The sequence below is a fragment of the Alosa sapidissima genome, chromosome 9 (assembly GCF_018492685.1).
Source record: "Alosa sapidissima isolate fAloSap1 chromosome 9, fAloSap1.pri, whole genome shotgun sequence".
NCBI lineage: Eukaryota > Metazoa > Chordata > Actinopteri > Clupeiformes > Clupeidae > Alosa > Alosa sapidissima.
Genome location: NC_055965.1, coordinates 22,716,793 through 22,738,055, shown reverse-complemented (window position 1 = coordinate 22,738,055; position 21,263 = coordinate 22,716,793). Strand labels below are relative to the sequence as shown.

At 44.7% G+C, this 21,263-nt stretch overlaps 1 protein-coding gene across 1 annotated transcript in view; it reads left to right on the top strand.

Moving 5' to 3' along the window:
* The first annotated feature begins 368 nt into the window (after positions 1 to 368).
* LOC121718057 (procollagen galactosyltransferase 1-like) overlaps positions 369 to 21,263 on the top strand; it is a 26,911-nt gene continuing 6,016 nt past the window's right edge. The window contains 5 exon segments of the mRNA XM_042102879.1: positions 369 to 1,053; positions 14,006 to 14,116; positions 14,599 to 14,716; positions 18,662 to 18,796; positions 20,997 to 21,201. Of these exon segments, the coding sequence (XP_041958813.1) occupies positions 836 to 1,053; positions 14,006 to 14,116; positions 14,599 to 14,716; positions 18,662 to 18,796; positions 20,997 to 21,201 (787 nt within the window). The 5' untranslated portion in view covers positions 369 to 835.

The window sequence follows — 21,263 nt, the reverse complement described above, 5'->3', positions numbered from 1 at the left end:
CCATTTTTCAGGCCACACGGTGGCAGTGTCTCACGCACACCACACACCAAGACTGTCGCAGTCCCCATAGTTTCCATAGCCGACACACCACAGAGTTACTGAAGATGACATGTCCGTCGTTCCATATGCCACTGACTAAAATGATGCATCCTATAAGTTCAGTGTTATCCTGTGTCTGTGTGAAACAGCTTGCTTTCAGGGTCTTAATTTAGGCTGTTGATTGATGGTCAATCACATTAATGGTAGGCTACATTATCAATGAGTGATTAACTAGGCGATCGTGTTATGTCAATTGATTGCTTTATGGGCTGTTCTGTTTGTATTGTGGCTGCAACATCGAAACATTTGTGACAAATACAGTGGCTGCAACCTGCAACTGACAAGTCTGCTACTTTGTAATAACTTACATTATTTGACACGCCCACTGAGATTTCTGGTATATTCTAACCGGACGCGGATCTTAAAGGGAAAGTGCAGTAGCCTACAGCTGAAATGAGCGACTGGGGAAGTATTTGCCCACTTCAGACTCTTCAACGCTGATTTTGATGGCTTGCTCTTCACATTTCTATTTATGTTCCCTCTCAAATTAATGCTTCGGGCTGGGGTTGACATTGATATTGTGCGGAGAGGTGGAAGAGTTCCCAGAAGCGATAAACAGGGCGCACCCCTTTAATTGCCCGCTATGTGGAGCTGTGTGGTCTGTGATTAACTGTCGGTTGGCAATATATTGACGAGGGTTCCCTAGTTGCGGCGCTCTGCTTTCGCCCGTGTTGTGGTGGCATCGCCTCCTTTTATTCCGCATCTGAGCTGACTTTTCTTGGACTCATCTCTTGACATGCACCGGGCGATTTTACTGACCTCTACGCTGCTAACGCTTCTGGTTCCCGGGCCGGCCCGTGGATACTTCACAGAGGAACGCTGGAGTCCCGAATCCCCCCTGCTCGCTCCCCGGGTCCTGGTTGCTCTGGTGTGCCGCAACTCAGAGCACTCATTGCCTTATTTTCTCGGAGGCATCGACCGCCTGAACTACCCGAAAGACCGCATTGCTGTTTGGTAAGTATAAATGGCTAATAAGTGGTCCTTTTGAGTAGACTCGGCCCATGTCTGGTCCTTTGGGATGGGTTGTTCAGGCTACAGGACAGTGTTTTACCAGGCTACGACACGTCACTGTAATATCAGCCATCACCAGGTTGCATGTCAAATTGTGTTGCTATATGTGCCTTTACAACAAGACAAGTCCAATACGCATGGCATTGTTGACACAACAATACACTGCTCAGAAGCGCATAAGAGATATTTGATATCAATCAGCCTCTAACGTTGTGATCTTATGGTTTATTCAGTGCAGTCTTCAAATCCATTCAACTTTTGCCTAACATTTTGTGTAGCCTATTTAATGGGAATATGGTCAGATCACGTTTACGCGTGCCTAGGCTATAAGGAGCGAGGAAGAGCCAGTTGTTGGACCGAAGACGAAGTACGCATCTTCGGTCCAACTTTTTGTCCCTGTCATCTGTTCCGACCAAGTGAGCTAGCAGTGAGCTAGCTGAGACGTGTCCAAATTCTATATAGTCAGAGCCTTCATCTCCCCTTCCCCTCCCTTTTCTTCCCCTGCTTGCTTCTTCTCCCTTCTTCTGTTCCACTTCCCTCTTTAGCCTACTCTTTTCTAGCGAACCACCCCGAACACACCTCCCATTCGATTCCCACGCACGCACACACCGGCGACTTCTTCAAGACTTAGCACATAGACTCATTTAGGTACAGATTCGCATGATTAGAAGTCAGTGGTTAACTCGACATTATCGGTAGCCTAATAGAAACAATACATTTGGACACTGGAAGTAGGCTACAGGAACCTCATGTGCCAAGTGATGAGATTATTTGCTGTCGTGGACATTGCTTCTGTGTGTGTGTGGATGTGAGTGAGAGTTAATGAGTGTATGAGAGAAAGAGTCAGTAGGCAAGCCCCATTGCACTAATCCGCCACTGCCGTATAAAAAGATTCCAACTCCTCTTCGAATACCGATTCTAATTCTGAACACGTCCTCCAGAGCGTAACAAGTTCCTATTCTGGGGGCACCAGGACTGCATGGTGGTTGTCCCCGGCGGTCCAGCCCACCCCCAGCCCCCTCTAATAAACATTACGACACGTCATCAACTGAGGACAGGCAGGCCGTTTAGGGTCAGTTTCTTCGAGGTTACTTCACAGTCCCTCAGTGCTATTGAGACTCGTTGCTTATGTTTTGGAAATAAGTCGAATTTGATAATACGTCGATAGTTACTGATGCTTAGTTTAGCCTCTCTAGTCATCGCAGTCTTAAGATAGTTCCTGAAGGTCGTTAGTTTCTATTCCCCTCTTCTCTCTTGAATAGTTTACCTTCGATCGTGACAGGTTTTAAAAGCATTGGTTTGTGCAAATAGGTTTGTGGAAATATTTGTCAAGTGTAAATGAAGCAAACACACAGAGAAATATTTCTCATCTGTCCACAATAAAAATGTGTATTTTCAGCTGGCTGTTAGTAGTAGCATGTATTCACATAGCTGATCTCCATCCAAAACAGCTGAATACATTTTGTATACGTTTGAACGCTTTCAAAGGTTTGCCAAGTGACTTTGTTATCGAATTCGCAAACATTTTCCTTGAACCTTATTTTGAGAGCTACTCAGAAACAGGTGGGGAGCTACAGGAGAACCCTGGTCTAACACTTCAAGAATGTGACTCCGCATATAGACCTCTGTTGAACATCTTGAGAATTATTGATGGAAGACTGAAAAGTGACGAAAACAAACCCCCATTTCTCCCATTCCCCTTGGCTTTCTCTCTCACTACCTCTTTCTCTATTATTCTGGTTTCTCTACCAAACACACATGCACACACACACAATGACACACACAGAGACACATACAGAGAGAGAGAGAGACTATGCAGGAGCCAAAGTTATTTGAGTCCTCATCCTTCGCTTCCTGGTTCCTCACAGAAAACATGTTTGATCTGTATCGTGCAGGCTGCTCATCCTTTCTTTATATCTCTCTCTCTCTCTCTCTCTCTCTCTCTTTCTCTCTGTCTCTGTCTCGCACACACACACACACACACACACACACATACACACACACACACACGTTTGATCTGGATAACTGTACTCACCAGCTATTTCTTTATCTCTTTATCGGTCAATCTCTTATTATGTCTTTATCTCGCCCTGTCTCTCTTGCACTCTCTCTCTCTCTCTCTCTCACACACACACACACACACACACACACACACACACACACACACACAATCCTGCATTGTGCACATGAAATAGGGGTCTCTACCATCTCGGCCTGAGTTATCTAACGTCTGCCTCCACCCGACACTTTGATCCGCCTCACCAAGACGCCCACTCGTCCCCGTCCCAAACTACCGCCCGGCTGGGTCGCCACCATTCACTTACCGTAAGACCCACAGCCACAAGCACAGAACCACAATACAGCCTGGCCCTCCAGTACAAAGGATACATGTTCACTGCCTTCAAAATTCGGCAGAACGAATAAAGGCAGAATTTTATACAAATATTTGACTCGGACTTGCCTTTATGCCTTGCTGCCACCGACTGCTATCTTAGAAGGCTTTCTGTAGTTTTTTTGGACACATTTGGTTTGCAGTGGCGCTTATGGTGGCAGCCAGGAAGAGTACTAAGGGACCTGTTGGGCTCATTACAGACATCACCCACCATCAGGGGCAGGGAAAGGGGCTGGGTGCGCCTGCATGTGTGTGTGCGTTCCCCTAGGAAGAGAAGCCTTTGCTGGGGTTAGCACTGCTCCACACTCCCTTCACCACAAGACTCCCACAGAGAAGCGAGCGGAATTGGCACATGATGATGATTTTGCCCCACTAAGGGTGTGCGTAGTAAAGACAGATAACACCAACTTTGCCCTGTGATGTATTTTTTTTTTGTTTTATTTCATTTTTGGGGCTTTTTTGTCTGTATTCAGCGAAGAGTGATAGTTAACGAGTGGAAGAGAGAGTGAGATCTGGAAATGGCCACAGGTCACTTTGATTGTGCTATGAGTCACAGCCACCCCCCCCCACCCCCTGCCCCCATCATAAGGGTCTATGTGTAACTAATCATTGCACATAGACCTTCAGCTCATCAGCAGTAATACCAGTGAGCAGTTAAGACTAAGACTAGCTAATTACACATGTGCAGTAAAAAGACAGTGGGGTTTTGTGTGCTGAATGAAGGCCTGTCTTTGATTTGTTTTTTGTAAAGCTGTTATTGATTTACTAGGCCTGTGTATGATGTAATACTGTATATAGACCCTTTCAACAATAAAAACAAAAACAATTCTTGAACATTCTATTTGGTTTCCAATCTACTTCCTCTGCATTAATATAACATATGGAATGTTAAAACGGAAGCTTTGTGGGGCCAACTAGGATGCTGATAATGGAACTCTCTTGAAAGGGTCTATAATGCCAAATATTTTTTGTTGTCTTGCCAAATAGTTTTCTTGTCTTGTATTGGGAAGAATGATTGTCCTTGCACATGGAGATGCATTTTGCTCCTCAGATCTTTTCCACACACAGTGTGTGTGTGTTTGTGTGTGTGACTGTGTGTGTGTATGTGTGTCTTTGTCTGTGTCTGTGCTGCCGCAGAAAGAGAGATGGCGTGTGTGTGTGTGTGTGTGTGAGAGAGAGAGAGTCTGTGTCTGTACTTCCACAGAAAGAGAGATGGCATGTTTGTGTGTGTGTGTCTATGTGTGTACTGTCACAGACAGAGATGGCATGTTTGTGTGTGTGTGAGAGAGAACGAGAGATACATAGATGGAGAGAGAGAAAGAGAGACACATAGATAGAGAGAGAGGCAGAAGTTGCGGGTATGGAAAGTGGAGATGAAGATAGATTGAAGCAATGGAATGTCCTTCTGATTAGGAAGGTATAGGCGTTTGTCCTGTCTTGCACATGGAAGATGGTGTGTGTGGATGTATGGGTGTATGTGTGTGTCTGTGTGTGTGTGTGTGTGTGAGAGAGAGAGAGAGAGAGAGAGAGAGAGATAGGTATGATTTGTCGTCCCAATAAAGCATATTTGAATTGAATTGAGAGAGAGACATACATAGATAGAGAGAGAGGCAGAAGTTGCGGGTATGGAAAGTGGAGATGAAGATAGATTGAAGCAATGGAATGTCCTTCTGATTAGGAAGGTATAGGCGTTTTTCCTGTCTTGCACATGGAAGATGGTGTGTGTGGGTGTGTGTGTGTGTGTGTGTGTGTGTGTAGGGCATTGGCATGAGCGTCAACCTGCCGAAGAGTGTATGCATGCGTGTGTACACGTACTTGAGTTTGTGGTCATGGTCTCGTCTAAGTGCTCATGTGTTTATACTGTGTTGTTTGTCGGTCACTGCATTTTTTCTAACTTGATATAGGTCAGAGATATGGAGAGAGACAGAGGGAAAGGCAGAGAGAGAGACAGAGAGAGAGAGAGAGAGAGAGAGAGAGCAAGACAGAGATGGAGACAGGGAGAGAGCGATAGCAAGACAGAGAGGGAGGGAGAGAGAGAGCAAGACAGAGAGATAGAGAGTGATAGCAAGACAGAGGGAGGGAGGGAGAGAGTGATAGCAAAACAGAGAGGGAGAGAGAGAGAGAGAGAGAGAGAGCAAAACAGAGAGGGAGAGAGAGAGAGAGAGCAAGACAAAGAGGTAGAGAGTGATAGCAAGACAGAGATGGAGACAGGGAGAGAGTGATAGCAAAACAGAGAGGGAGAGCGAGAGAGAGAGCAAGACAGAGAGGGAGAGAGTGATAGCAAGACAGAGGGAGGGAGGGAGAGAGAGAGAGAGCAAGACAGAGCAAGAGAGAGTGATAGCAAGACAGAGAGGGACAGAGTGATAGCAAGACAGCGAGAGAGCGAGTGTTAGCAAGACAGAGAGGGAGAGATCTATGTCTCAGCTTGTTGTTGGTTGCCTTGAGTTGAGTGTCAGACTGAGGTGTTCAATGGCTCAGTCAAACGGTGAAAGCCTACATTCACACCACATTACCCACCTAAAGGAATCACCCTGCAGCCATGCCGCCTTTGCAGATCTCTGCATGCAATTTCAAAATATCTCAGAAATGGAACATGATTTTCAAAAGAAAAGATCCAGTCAACGGCCTGTAGTAAAAAGTATAAATTAAAAAGCTGACAGATTGGGGCTTTTTCAGAACATCAGTCTACCTGAGCCAAGACGTGTTCCAGAACAGCTTCTATGACTATCACTCACATACTGTTACACTTCTGAACATATTTGGGGTTACAAGCATGCAACAACCTTACAGTACATAGGAATATACATATATATAATGAAACGAAACAGAAAGCAGTCATCGAAAAAAAAAAAATATATATAATGAAACGAAACGGAAAGCAGTCATCAGCAAATAAAATAAGAACTAAATAATTATTCTGTTCTGACTCTGCTTTGGTCGAAGAATCCTCCATTTCCTTTTCATCTTTTCATTAAACATTCAACAAAAAAGGACAACTCGCGCACACACACACACACACACACACACACACAAACACAAGCACACACACTAGCACACTACAGCCTTACCTGTCTTGTATACACAGAGAGAGGAAATCCTGTAGTCCCATTGCTTCCAGTATATTTAACCATCACACAGTCCAGCCCTGACACACACACACATACTTGGGGACCCCTGCAGGTAAAGCACACAGGTGTGTGTGTGTGTGTGTGTTGTGTCAGAGGTCAAATTTGTATGTCTTTATGTATTAGCTGTATGTGTGTGTGTGTGTGTGTCTCCTCACATCCCCTCAGGTGTGGTATGTTGACTCTCTCCTGATGAGAGTTATTTTCTCTCTTTATCATTATTATTATTATTATTATTTTTAGTAGTAGTAGTAGTAGTAGTAGTAATCCATGCCATAGTCCATGTCAATTGTTGTTATTATTACTGTTAATTGCTAATTGTCTTCTCTTGATGTAATTTTCTCCATTACTGCTTTGTCAACATTGTAAAACTTAGTCATGCCAATAAAGCTCATCAAATTGAATTGAATTGAATTGAATTGAGAGGTAGAGAGAGAGAGAGGTACAGAGAGTGAGAGATGGAGGGAGAGAGAGGTACAGAGAGTGAGAGATGGAAGGAGAGAGAGAGAGAGAGAGAGATGGAGGTAGAGAGCTAGAGAGCGAGATGGAGGGTGGGACTGCGTATGCGTCAGTCACTACGAAACGTGATGTACTCAGATTTACCTCTGAAAGCATATCAAAACCTGAGGGTTTTCTGAAAACATACTAAAAATGGTCAACGTCTACCAAAATGTAATATCTAAGCCTCTGTAGCACCTAGAAACATGAAATAAAAAGCATGCTGCGCTACGCAGCATCCAGCGGGAGAGTCAATGTTGCACTATGCAGCATCAGGCGGGAGATAGAATGTTGCGTCATGCAGCATCCAGTGCGAATGGGTTAATTATAGAAGGATTCTAAGGTCAAAAGTAAGGCATTTATAAGGTGTGAAATTAAGTGGTTTTGTTTTGTAGTGAGTGTTGGCATGACAACTATGTGGGCCTCCCCTCCTCTGGCTCCATCAGGGTCCCCTTGCCGTGTGCTCAGACTCTAAAGATGACAAACGGACAGACCGCCTATTGAGAGGGGGATTAGAGGGGGAGAAGGAGAGAACAGAATGTGCAGGAAGACCACATTTTCCATCCTCACTTTGGAGGTGATCGTGTGTGAGTGTGTGAGTGTGTGTGAGAGAGAGAAAGTGTTTGTGGAGGGGGGGGGGGGGTTAGAGGGGATCTGTTGGGACTTGTTCTCTTTTGTCCTGCTGTGTGTTATATTAGCAGACAATAGGCACAGGCACAACTCACAGGGCAAAAGGAATGTAGGAACTCAGGAGTGTGTGTGTGTGTGTGTGTGTGTGTGTCTGTCTGTCTCTGTGTGTGTGTATGTGTGTGTGTCGGTGGATGTCGGTGGGTGTGTGTTTCGGTGTGTGTGTGTATGGGTGGGTGTGTTTTGATGCTAAGCTACACATGGGCCCCGATCCAAACAGCTGAAGAGCAAACTCACACAGTCATGCTGTGTGTAACGTGTATGTGTGAAAGTGTGTATGTGTGTATGTGTGTTACGTGTATGCATGTATTTGTGTAACATGTATGTGTGATTGTGTGACGTGTGGGTTGTACTCTCCCCTATACATGTAGTTTTTTACTATTTATTACTACTATTAATTACTATTATTACTATTAATTACTATTATTACTATTAATTATTACTTGTTATTAGTATGTAAATTCATTTTGTTTATTGTAACTCTTACAGTTCATATACTATCACATATGAATATTGAATGTATGAACCATTCAACCTGCTTATTGAATCACATATTGTTTCCTGATGGATGGATTATTTATGAGTTTATTTATTTATTTATTTATTTATTTATTTATTCATGTCAACTGGAAGTTATTTATCTGAGAATCTGAGAGACAAACAAAGCACGTGCTCTTGTCTGGGCGTTAATGGCTAAAGGTAGACTACTAACCAAGAACGACACATGCATGCACGCGCGTACACACACACACACACACACACACACACACACACACACACACACACACACACACACACACACAGAGAACTGCTGCCTGTGAGTCTGTAGAATGAGGTTAGAGAGAACATGGTAGTGTAGTCCGTGTGGATGTGAGATGAGAATCTTTAATCATGACCTGATTGACAGCTGAGAGGTAAATCTAGCTGTGTGTGTGTGTGTGTGTGTGTGTGTGTATGTATAAGTAAGTAAGTAAATAAGTATATATACTCTTTTGATCCCGTGAGGGAAATTTGGTCTCTGCATTTATCCCAATCCGTATAAAGGTCCGTACACACCGAGTCCAATTTTATGGACGAAATATTTGCACGAAATTACGCAGCCTATTAAACACATGCATTCGTATTAGTCTGTACACACAGAGGACGAAATTCGTTGCGATTAAAAACATTTTCGCAACGGTCTCATTTCATCCGTGAATTAGTGAAACACACAGCAACACAAACAAGTGCTAACCAGTAGGCCACAGCTGCCCCTGCGTGTGTGTGTGTGTGTGCTATAGAATGGAGTCTCTGGATGTGCTATCGGATCAGAGAGGGTATCACCTGCTTGTGAGCACACAGCAGCCGGGCCCAAGACACACGCTATCAAACATGCGCACGCACACACACACACAGACGCATAGTAAGACATGTCTACTACAGCCTATCAAATTGCCAGTAAAAAGGCAAACATAAAAATACACACCCACACAAACACACTTCTCTGGTTTGTGGCATCAAGTGTTTTGGTCTTGGTCTACGTATTGGTCAAAGGGCCTTAAACACAGATGTTACGTGTGCACATACACACTCACACACACACACACACACTCTCACACACACACACACACACACACACACACACACACATAATCACTCAAACGCACAATAAAGGAGAGGGACAGTGTGTGTGTGTGTGTGTCTGTGTGTGTATGTGTGTGTGTTGTGGTGACTTCTGGCTCGTGGACGTTGGCCAGTGTGTCTGCCGCTGGTTTGGCCCCCGGCCACCGACTCCGGAGTCCTCCCAGCAGTGCTACCGCGGTGACGGTTGCCAAGCGCATAACGACAGGCCTCAGAGTTATTCTACAGTGGCCTCCGCCGATGTTTAGAGAAATGTGTTCTTCAATCAGGCCTCCCATGTTCTGCTGCATGTGACCTTTTTTAACCCTTAAAGGTGTAGGTTTTTGAACGTTCTAAGTTCCGCAACAATTGAAGGTTCTAATTATTACATTAATACACAGGATTAGATGTTAAAATCCCTTGTTCCAAAATCCAAGGTAAAAACACATTCAGAAGCCCCTGCTCAAGTTTAACTTTAAAAAAGCACACTACCCACAAATCCGCCAACAAATGGTCACAAACACAATACAACTGGCCCATCCAACAGCAGTATATAGTATGCGGCATGTCATTGGGGTTATCAAGTGGGCACCCTCATTCACCGATGTTTCGTTAAGTTTGGCCCACGACACCTCATGAAGGCTTAACAGTGAAACCAGCGTCCTGGAGACACTCCCCTCCATGCTGCCACCATATTACCACATTGAAATATCCAATACCCAAAATACTCTTAACCAGCCCAGGCATGGTCAAGGTTGGCTAGGTTGGTCCGTCCCGTTGATGTGGACTGAACCATAGCCATAAAAGCCTTGGCCAACCAACCATCAACCTAGGCACAGCCCATCACAAACAAAAGAAGTTACACAAAACAAATTAGCCAGTTAGCTTACGCCCCATGCTGCCACCATATTACCACAACAAACATCCAAATACCTTTAACCAACCTAGGCATGGTCTAAGTTGGCTAGGTGGGTCCGTCCCGTTGATGCGGACTGAACCATAAACCATAAAAAACCTTAGCCAAGTACCATCAACCTAGGCACAGTCCATCACAAACACAAAACAAATGAGCCAGTTAGCTTACCTTAGCTTGCGCCCCAGGAAGGGTAACTTCTCCTTACCCACAACCATTCGCTTGCCCGTTCTGCTGCTAAAGACATGTTACTAACCACCTGCCTTAGACTTCGACCACAAATGCCCAATTCAGACAGCAAGCCAATAGCAGATCTGGCCACAAACCCACTTGCACCGATTTCAATAGGCCTTAATCGTGCACTCCAACCTCGCTTGGCTGCCTCCTCTGCTATTTCAGTGTATTTAGCTCTCTTCAGCTCATTGGCCACTTCCACTCTGTCTTCCCAAGGAACAGTGAGTTCAATGAAGTAAACTATCTTCTCTGAATCCGACCATAGAATTACGTCGGGTCGTAGTTTAGTACTCACTATAAGTGGAGGTACCGCCATCTGCTGGCCAAGATCAACCTTCATTTCCCAGCCCGCCCCATTTTTCAACTGGCCGGTTTTACACCTGGCCTTCGCGGAACAAGGTTTATCCCCCTGACGTACAAAGTTAATTTGCCTTACCCCTTTACTAGCTGCTAATGAATTGACTTCTCTTCTTTTATCCTCTATTGCCGCTGCCACACATTTCAATACCTGGTTATGACGCCACGTATACCGCCCCTGGGTGAGACTTACCTTGCACCCTGATAGGATATGGTGGAGACTGCCCACACACAAGCAAAGTATGCATTTATCATCCTCACCAAACCATTGACTTAAATTCTTGGGAGATGGGAGCACATCATATGTAGCACCTAACATAAATCTGATCTTACCAGCTTCCATGGCCCATAGATCTTTCCATTTAATCCGTCTTTTTTTCCACCCCTTCCCAGTTCACCCACTGCCCTTGTTTTGCCTGCGACACTGCCTTAGTACATCTTACAGCCTCCTCCTGTCTATGCATTTCCTCTACTACCATTTTCCTCTTTTCTCCTGCAGAAGCCTTACTCCACAAGGGTTTTCTCATGCCCACCCCTAGACCCCCCCCGGCCGTGCTGCACATGGCCCATTATATCCCTATGCTTCAAAGCTGATTGAGCTTGCTTAACTGCCTGCTCTGGGTTCCACTCTCTCCCTGCATTAACTGTGGGTGCAACTTTCCTCACCACTGGGTCCTTGGACTGAGTAAGAGTCATTTCCAATCTAGCCTTAGCACACTTAAATTCCTCTGTCAGACTAGATATTGGCAACTCTACAATGCCCTTCCCATACAAGGCTACACTGCTTAAGCAGCATGGGACTCCGAGCCATTTTCTGACAAAGGAGTTGATCATTTTTTCCAACCTCTCTACCTTTGACAGAGGAACTTCATAAACTGTCACTGGCCACATTAGCCGAGGCAATAAACCAAACTGCAAACACCACAGCTTGAGCTTACCTGGCAGCCCTGACTTGTCAATTTTTGCAATACCTTGCCTAGTGACCTGTCTCAAGTCTTCAACCTGTGATTTACCACTAAGGCTTGCATCATACCACCTTCCCAGACTCTTCACTGGTTTCTCCAGAACTGTGGGAATCACCTCTTTATTTAGGGCAAACTTCTTATCTATTACCTTCCCTTTAACAATTGAGAGACTCCTAGACTTACTTGGTTTCACCTTTATTCTGGCCCATTGCAGATTGCTATTTAACTTATCCAGCAACCTGTAGGTGCATGGAACGGTTGACGTCAAGGTTGTCATGTCGTCCATGAAAGCCCTAATCGGGGGGAGGCGTGGCCCTCCCTGCAACTTCTCCCCACCCACTACCCATTTTGAGGCCCTAATGATGACCTCCATTGCCATTGTAAAAGCAAGTGGGGAGATGGTACATCCTGCCATGATTCCTATCTCGAGTTGTTGCCACCCTGTGGTGTAATCAGCTGTAGTAAAACATAATTGAATATCCAGAAAGTATGCTTTTACTAGGCTTTTAATGCTACCCGGGATTCTGAAATAATCAAAGGCCTCCCACAACAGACTATGCGGCACAGACCCAAAAGCATTAGCCAAATCCAAGAACACAACGTGCAGGTCTCTCTTCTCATGCTTTGCTAATTGAATTTGGTGCCAAACCATGCTGGTATGCTCTAAGCACCCGGAGAAGCCAGGAATTCCAGCTTTTTGCACCGTGGTATCAATTAATTTATTCCTTTCAAGGTAATTTGTCAGTCTCCGTGCCACCACACTGAAGAAAACCTTCCCTTCAACATTCAGTAGACTAATTGGCCTAAATTGATTAATCTCCACTGCATCCTTTTCTTTGGGAATAAATATTCCCCCAGCCCTCCGCCAAGCCTTGGGAAAACTCTGCTTTTTCCAAACTATCTTCATCAATTGCCATAGAAATCTTAAAACATCTGGTGCACTCTTATACAACCGGTAGGGCACTCCATTAGGTCCTGGGGCTGAAGAGGCCCTTGCACGTTTTATTACTTCTTGCACCTCTTTCCACTTTGGTGGACTATCGTCGCATTGGCTACTTAATTCACCAATAGGTGGGATATCAGCAGGAAGTACCATCTCTCTGAACCGCTCCCTATCTTTGTTCACTCCCTCTAAATACTCCTCAAGCTTCTGCTTAGGTTCCAAAAGACTACCACTCTTCTGCATTACGAATAAAGACTTAATAAACTTAAATGGGTCTTTATAGAATGCTAGTCGAGCTTGTGATTTCTTCTTACTATTTTTCCTAATATTTTCAGCTCTTCTTAGCACTGCCAACCGCTCCCTCACATCTGCCTGTAGACAGTCAATACCTTCCTTCTCATCATCTGTAGCTTTTCTCCACTGCTTCTTAAGCTGCCTCCTCTCCTTGATAGGTTTATCTATCTCCTGCTGGCGCCTATATTTGACTACCTCATGTTGCCGTTTTGTCCTTATCTCAATAGTCCCAAATCTTTCCTTACCATAGCTATAAATAATGTCTCCCATTTTCTCTAATTTGCTTTCAGCCGTCCCCTTGAGCTGACCCAGGATGCTGACCAAATCACTATTAACATCTTCCCACATTCTACATTCTGCTGCGCCTGGCCATCTAACCCCAGGCTTATGACTATTAATCTTCTCCCTCCTTGGCTGACTGGCCTCTCTTTCTGCCTCAGTGCTAGAACTTTCCTCAACAACAGGAGTGCTGATGTCCTGCGAAAATTCTATGTTGCTGCATGTGACCCTTTTTAAGATGCAGAGAGAAAAGAACGCAAAGACTTTATATAAATATATCTCCTGTTTGCTTTTTATATCTTTCTTCTTATGTTATTTTTATGTCTGCTGTCCCTCTTTCCTTGCCTCACTTCTCTCTGCTTACTATTAATATAATTAATTAACTTAGATTAAGTGGCCCCTTTTACACACACACACACACACACACACTTTCAAAGAGTTTTATTTTCTGTCTGAGAAGAACACACACACACACTCATCCATAAGGAACATAAGGATTTTTTCCTGTTCCCTCTCTCTCTGTTTCTCTCTCTCTCTCACTCTCTCTTTCTTCATCTTCCCTCCATCATGTCCGTCTCTGATGTGTCGTGCCTCTGCTCTGGTTTGCAGGGTGGCGACAGACCATAATATTGACAACACCACGGCGATCCTGAGAGAGTGGCTGATCCAGGTCCAGAGCCTCTATCACTATGTGGAGTGGAGACCACAGGAGGAGCCAAGGTATTATACACACATATATACACACACACACATACTGTACACACACACACACACACACACACACACACATACACAAATACTAACACACACACACCTGCAGACGCAAAAACACTAGCACGTACGCACACAAACACACACATATATATATATAGATAGATACTTCATATCTAAAGATTAAAGAGTTCTGATTCGGTCCAAGTCAGAGTATCTTAGAGGTGGAGAATCTGTATAAGATTAAAGAGTAATTTGTAGCTATTACGTTTGTTCTCATTGGTGATTGGGCAGTAACACTAACAGGATGCATTTAACTGTATTCCTCATGTGTGCATATGCCTGAATGTATCTAACATGTTCGTATATGCCTGAATGTATATTAGTATATCATATGTGCATGCCTGAATGTATACCACTATATCATATGTACATGCCTGAATGTATAAACCTATATCGTGTGTGTGTGTGCGTGCGCTTGTGTTTGTTAGTGGCTACGAGGACGAGATGGGCCCGAAGCACTGGACCAACCTGCGCTACGAGCATGTGATGAAGCTGCGGCAGGCCGCACTGGACGCTGCCCGCGAGATGTGGTCCGACTACTTCCTGGTGCGTCACTCTAATCCTTCCCCTCTTTCGGTCAAAATGATTTCCCCTATCAACCTAAACACGTTCTCTTTATTACCATATAAATACATTCGACTCATTGTCCCAGAGCCCTCAGAACATGCAAATCCGAATGCACATCTTTGCACATCTGTTTGTATTTGTAGCAAATTCGGCGGCCAGCGTGTCAAACTAATTTGTCTTGATACGTGTTACATCTTAAAATAAGACAGGCTGCAAATACATTCAATCAAAATGATCTTATGAGATTAAGAGAGTGCCGCTAGGGAAGTCTTTTTTTCCCCTCCAAAAAAACCCCCAATACCAACTAGATTTTAATACAAGATACAAGGAAGTTTATTGTCACATGCATATAGTTACTGGATGTAAGAAATGCAGTGAAATTATGTCTGGTGTCAGCCTATTTGTGCATTTATGGGGGGGGGGGGGGTGTAAAAAGTGCAGTAGAAGAGGGGTTTAGTAGATTAAGTGGCAAGGGCTGCATAAGAAAGGTGGGGGAGGATTGGGATTGGGGTGTGTGTGTGTGTGTGTGTGTGTGTGTGTGTGTGTTTTGACGTATGATGAAATAAGAAAATAAATTAAGGTCTGTAGCATAGGGAGAGGGATGTAAAAGTGCTAGAGTCATGTAGGTGTGTGTGTGTGGGGGGGTCATGAGTGCTGAGGAGTGAATGAGTGCAAAGTCAGTATAGTGTGAGTTCAGGTTTGGGAAATGTTTGAGAGTGCTGAGGACTGAATGTGTGCAAAGTCAGTATAGTGTGAGTTCAGGGTTGGAAAATGTTTGAGAGTGCTGAGGAGTGAATGTGTGCAAAGTCAGTATAGTGTGAGTTCAGAGTTTGGATGGCCTGGACATAAAAACTTCTCCTGAGTCTCTCTTTTCTGTCTTTGTGACTACATAGGCATCTTCTTGATTTCAGTGGTAGGAATAATCCATTGTTAGGATGAGAAGAGTCCTTCAGAATCTTTTGGGCTCTTAGGAGTACTCTTCTGGAATAGATATCTTGTAGAGCAGGGAGTTGAGTTCTTATAGTACGTTCAGCTGAGCGCAGAGTACTACAATCTCTAACTGTGGAGTTCCCATACCAGGTGATGATGCTACCAGTTAGAACACTCTCAACCGCTGAAGTGTAGAAGGCCTTCATGATGGATGTAGAAACTTTAAATTTCCTTAGCTGACGAAGGAAGTAGAGTCGTTGTCTGGACTTCTTCAGAACATATTGAGTGTTAACAGTCCATGTTAAGTCTTCAGTAATGTGGACAACAAGGTATTTAAAACTTGTGACTCTCTCTACAGGTTGCCCGCTGATCATTAGTGGGGTGTAACTGTAGTTCTGCTGCTTCCTTCTGTAATCCACTACCATTTCCTTGGTTTTATTGACATTCAGTGTCAAGCTGTTAGATTGACACCACTGTGCCACCTCATCAACCTGATCCAAGTAGAGCTGTTCATTGTTGTTACTAATCAGGCCCAAGATCACTGTGTCATCTGCAAACTTGATGATGGAGGTATGACTACTGTTGGCTTTGCAGTCATGTGTGTAGATGTTGTACAGCAGTGGACTCAAAACACAGCCTTGGGGAGCACCAGTGCTGATGGTTAATGAGTCAGATGTCAGACCCCCCACTCTAACCACTTGTGAATGGTTGGTGAGGAAGTCAAATATCCAGTGACACAGGGTGGTGTTCAGTCCTAAGGCCTTCATCTTTGTGACCAAGGTGAGAGGTACTATCGTGTTGAATGCTGAACTAAAGTCAATGAACAGTATCCTCACATAATTCCCATTCCCCTCCTCCAGGTGAGTTAAGGTGGTGTGCATGAGGTTTGAGATGGCATCCTCTGTAGACCTGTTGGCTCTGTAAGCAAATTGGAGGGGGTCGAAGGAGGCAGGGAGGGATGAGCAGATAATGTTTTTCACAAGCTTCTCAAAACACTGTAGACGTTAGGGCTACTGGGTGGTAGTCATTCAGACATGATGGACTTTTGTTTTTCGGTACTGGAACAATAACAGACTGCTTGAGGCAAGTAGGAACGGTCTCTTGAGCCAATGATGTGTTAAAGATATAAGTGAACACAGGAGCTAACTGAGCAGCGCAGGATTTCAAAACGCTGTTAGAAATTCCATCCGGTCCAGCAGCTTTTCTACAATTAACCCTCCTAAAGGCATTGCTCACATCGACCTCAGAGACACAGAAAGGTCATGATTTAATAATATAATATAAGATAAATAAGACTTGGTTGGATAAGCAGTTTTTGCAGTGCAAGTCAAGAAGTCAGGGTCTTCCTACTCTCAGTTCTGTAAACGCAGAAGTCTGTGAGTCTGCTTGTACAAAATATCAAATAAACAGCCAAACTGAGAGGTGACCAAAACACTACATAGTAGTTCAGCGTTTTGAGTGTTAATGTAACTTTAGAGAGAGAGAGTGTGTGTGTGTGTGTGTGTGTGTGTGTGTGTGAGAGAGAGATTCAATTACATTCGGCAGATCTGCAGGTAAGCTTAAAATCATGACCTTGAGATGTCTAGTAATAAGAGACTGTTCTCTTCTCGCACTGGCCAGACACACTGGCAGTTCATGGATCAAAATATTCCAGCAGAAGTGCACATTTGTTTGTGTGTGTGTGTGTGTTTGTGTGTGTGTGTGTGTGTGTCTGTGTCTGTGTCTGTGTCTGTGTTGTCTGAAGCATATTTTCCAAGATCATGCTTCATCTGTAAATAAAATTTGGGGCAGCCGTGGCCTACTGGTTAGCACTTCGGACCTGTAACCGGAGGGTTGCCGGTTCGAACCCCGACCAGTAGGCACGGCTGAAGTGCCCTTGAGCAAGGCACCTAACCCCTCACTGCTCCCCGAGCGCCGCTGTTGATGCAGGCAGCTCACTGCGCCGGGATTAGTGTGCTTCACCTCACTGTGTGTACACTGTGTGCTGTGTGTGTTTCACTAATTCACGGATTGGGATAAATGCAGAGACCAAATTTCCCTCACGGGATCAAAAGAGTATATATACTTATACTTACTTATACTTAAAAAAAGTAAAAGTCACTCTCTCACTGGACAAGGCAACTCATGTACCAGCATACATTTAAATCTGGAACCGGTCACTGCATCTAAAACGGCACGGCGTCTTCGGAATAAGTCCCGATTTTAAAAATAAGCCAATGTTTTTTAATCACATTCTTTCAAATTACAGCTCTTTTGGAGAAATGACTCCTTTGACTTTACTCATAGTTACGGGTTTCGCGTGGCTTTGATCAGCACACTGGCTTTTGCAATGTACTGTTCATGCAATGGATCTACCATATCATAAGAGTCTACTGTTTCACTCTCTCTCTCTCTTTCTCTCTCTCTCTCCCCCCCTCCCTTCTCTTTCTAGCTCGCTGTCTAGCTATGTGTGTGTGTGTGTGTGTGTGTGTGTGTGTGTGTGTGTGTGTGTGTGTTTGCGTGTGCATGTTTGTGTGTATGTGTGTGTGCCTGTCTGTGTGTGTGTGCGCTCACACTTCTGCGTTTGAGCCAAACCACAACATAAATGTTCTTGGTCAGCTTTTGATCCCTCTCTGGACTGCGCTGGGCAAGTGTGCCAGGCTGGTGTGACCACCCTCTGCCCCAGAGTGGCTGAATGCAGTACTGCAGTTTTTGGTCTAACAACCGGCTGTCTGCATGTGACTTACACAGTGGCATAATCCTCAACAGAAATAAACAAACTAAATCTCATTTCAGATGAAGATTTAAGGGGGAGCTGTGCTCTCACATTCACTGTGTATTTATCTCTCTGTACGTCCGTCTGTCTGTCTCTCTCTTTCTTTCTCTCTTTCTGTCTATCTATCTCTAATTTCCCCTTGGGGATCAATAAAGTATCTATCTATCTTCATTCTCTCTCAAATTCACTGTGGATCCCCCCCTTTCTCTCTCTCTCTCTCTCTCTCTCTCTCTCTATAGTTGGTTGACTGTGATAACCTGTTGACGGACCCTGACGTTCTGTGGAAGCTGATTCAGGAGGATAAGACCATCGTGGCGCCCATGCTGGAGTCTAGAGCCGCCTACTCCAACTTCTGGTGTGGGATGACCTCACAGGTACACAAGGGTGTGTGTGGGGAAGCGTGTGTGTGTTCCAAGTTTTGAACTTTTGCTCCAAGTTATTAACACCCCCCCCAAAACACACACACACACACTTCCTGCAACTATATATGTAAGGGATAATGGACGACACAGTGGTCTGTTCACAGAAGTTAATGCACGGTTGAGGTTGTAAAACGGCCCCGACGCGAAGCGGAGGGCCGTTTAAACCTCGTAAGTGCATTAATTTCTGTGAACAGACCACCATGGAGTCCATTATCCCGCTTATTCCACTGTTGCCACTTACGTTGTGTTCATTTCCTGTTACAATTTAAACGTTTTAATCGCTTTAAAAAACTGTCTTGTTTGTAGAACTAATTTCTTCCGACACATATCAACTCATTTCTCAACTTGCAGGACAAACTGCCATTACTAGTTCTAAATGGATGGTTGCTACGGCCAAAGGCCAGTCGTTAGTTCTATCTCTCCGGTTGTCAAGCGGGCATATCCCAAGATTCTGATGAACTTTAGCTTTGAAACATCACTATTTTACTTAGCCTGCTGTCATCCATCAAGCTAAAAGCCACCTCCGTCATATGCTACAATGTTGCCATGTTCTGAACGTCTGCATTTTACAACTCGGATGCAACATGACAGTTCATTTAAACTTAACGAGTTCGGCGAATTAATATACAAGTGTGATACGGCCAAAAAAATGGATCTACTTCATACACTGTAGGTGTGCAAATAACATACAGTTAATGGTCGTTCTAAATTACGTAGGACAATGGGAAATTCAACCAAGCAGTGAAATAAGTGTGTGTGTGTGTGTGTGTATGTGTGTGTCTGTGTGTGTGTGTGTGTGTGTGTGTGATCAATACTTGAGGACCAAAATTGCTAAGGGTGTGTTCCAACTCATCAATGTGAGAACACTTTTTCCCCCACAAATATCCTGCAATTTTGTGTCTGTGTTTGGTGTGTGTGTGTGTGTGGGGTGGGGGGTGTGTGTGTGTGTGTGTTACACATGTACTCAGCTATTCATACCATGGGTGTGTGTTTCTCATCGTAAAGTCGTTATCCACAATCAGCGGGTATCTTTGAGGGTTGTGTCCCTCACATGGTCCTCAAAAGTATATGATAAACTATACGCTAAGTGTGTGACCACAGTGTGGACAGTGTATAAATATATACCCATACATACATACATACATACATACATGCATACATTGGTGGGTGTGTTTCCTCAGCCTGAAAGACTCTCTTCATGTGGTCCCCATATGTCTGAAGCTAATTGTGGGTTGTAGTCATTTCTAGAAGTTAGTGTACAGTAATGGTCCTGTGGCCGATGTGCCGTATATACTGTATATATTTATCTTCATGTGTCTGAACATGTAAGTCCATTGCAATGGTCAGGGCATCGGATCACTCACAGAAGTTTCTGTAATACGGCCTCTGGACTGTATGGCTGTTCACATAGGAATTTACTCTGTGTGTGTGTGTGTGTGTGTGTGTGTGTGTCTGTCTGTGTGTGTTCATCTGTTTATTCACCCGTGTGTGTGTGTGTGTGTGTGTGTGTGTGTGTGTGTGTGTGTGTGTGTGTGTGTGTGTGTTCATCTGTTTATTCACCCATGTGTGTGTGTGTTCATGTTCATCTGTTTATTCACCCATGTGTGTGTGTTGTGTGTGTGTGTGTGTTCATCTGTTTATTCACCCTTGTGTGTGTGTGTGTGTGTGTGTGTGTGTGTGTGTGTGTGTGTGTATGTGTGTGTATGTGTGTGTGTGTGTGTGTTCATCTGTTTATTCACCCATGTATGTGTGTGTGTGTGTGTGTGTGGTGTGTGTGTGTGTGTGTGTGTGTGTGTGTGTGTGTTCATGTGTTCATCTGTTTATTCACCCATGTGTGTGTGTGTGTGTGTGCGCATGTGTGCATCTGTTTATTCACCCGTGTGTGTGTGTGTGTGTGTGTGTGTGTGTGTTTTGGGTGGGGGATCCTAATTGTTTTCATTCAGTATCTGAAGGCCTACCCAGTCCCCATGACCCGAGGCACTAATGCATTCCCTGGAGAAAGTGGTGTGTGTGTGTGTGTGTGTGTGTGTGTGTGTGTGTGTGTGTGTGTGCATCTATTTATTCACCCGCGTGTGTGTGTGTGTGTGTGTGTGTGTGTGTGTGTGTGTGTGTGTGTGTGTGTGTGTGTGTGTGTGTGCCTTCCCCTTCTCAGGGCTACTACAGGCGCACGCCGGCCTACATGCCCATGCGTCGTCAGGAGCGACGGGGCTGCTTCGCCGTACCCATGGTCCACTCCACCTTCCTGGTGGACCTGCGCAAGGAGGCGGCGCGCCAGCTGGCCTTCTACCCGCCACACCCCGACTACTCCTGGGCCTTCGACGACGTCATCGTGTTCGCCTTCTCCGCCCGCATGGCAGGTGCGAGCAACCCAAAAGGGCACGTGTTACCCCGCTGCTCATCCAGCTACACTGGCAGTTCC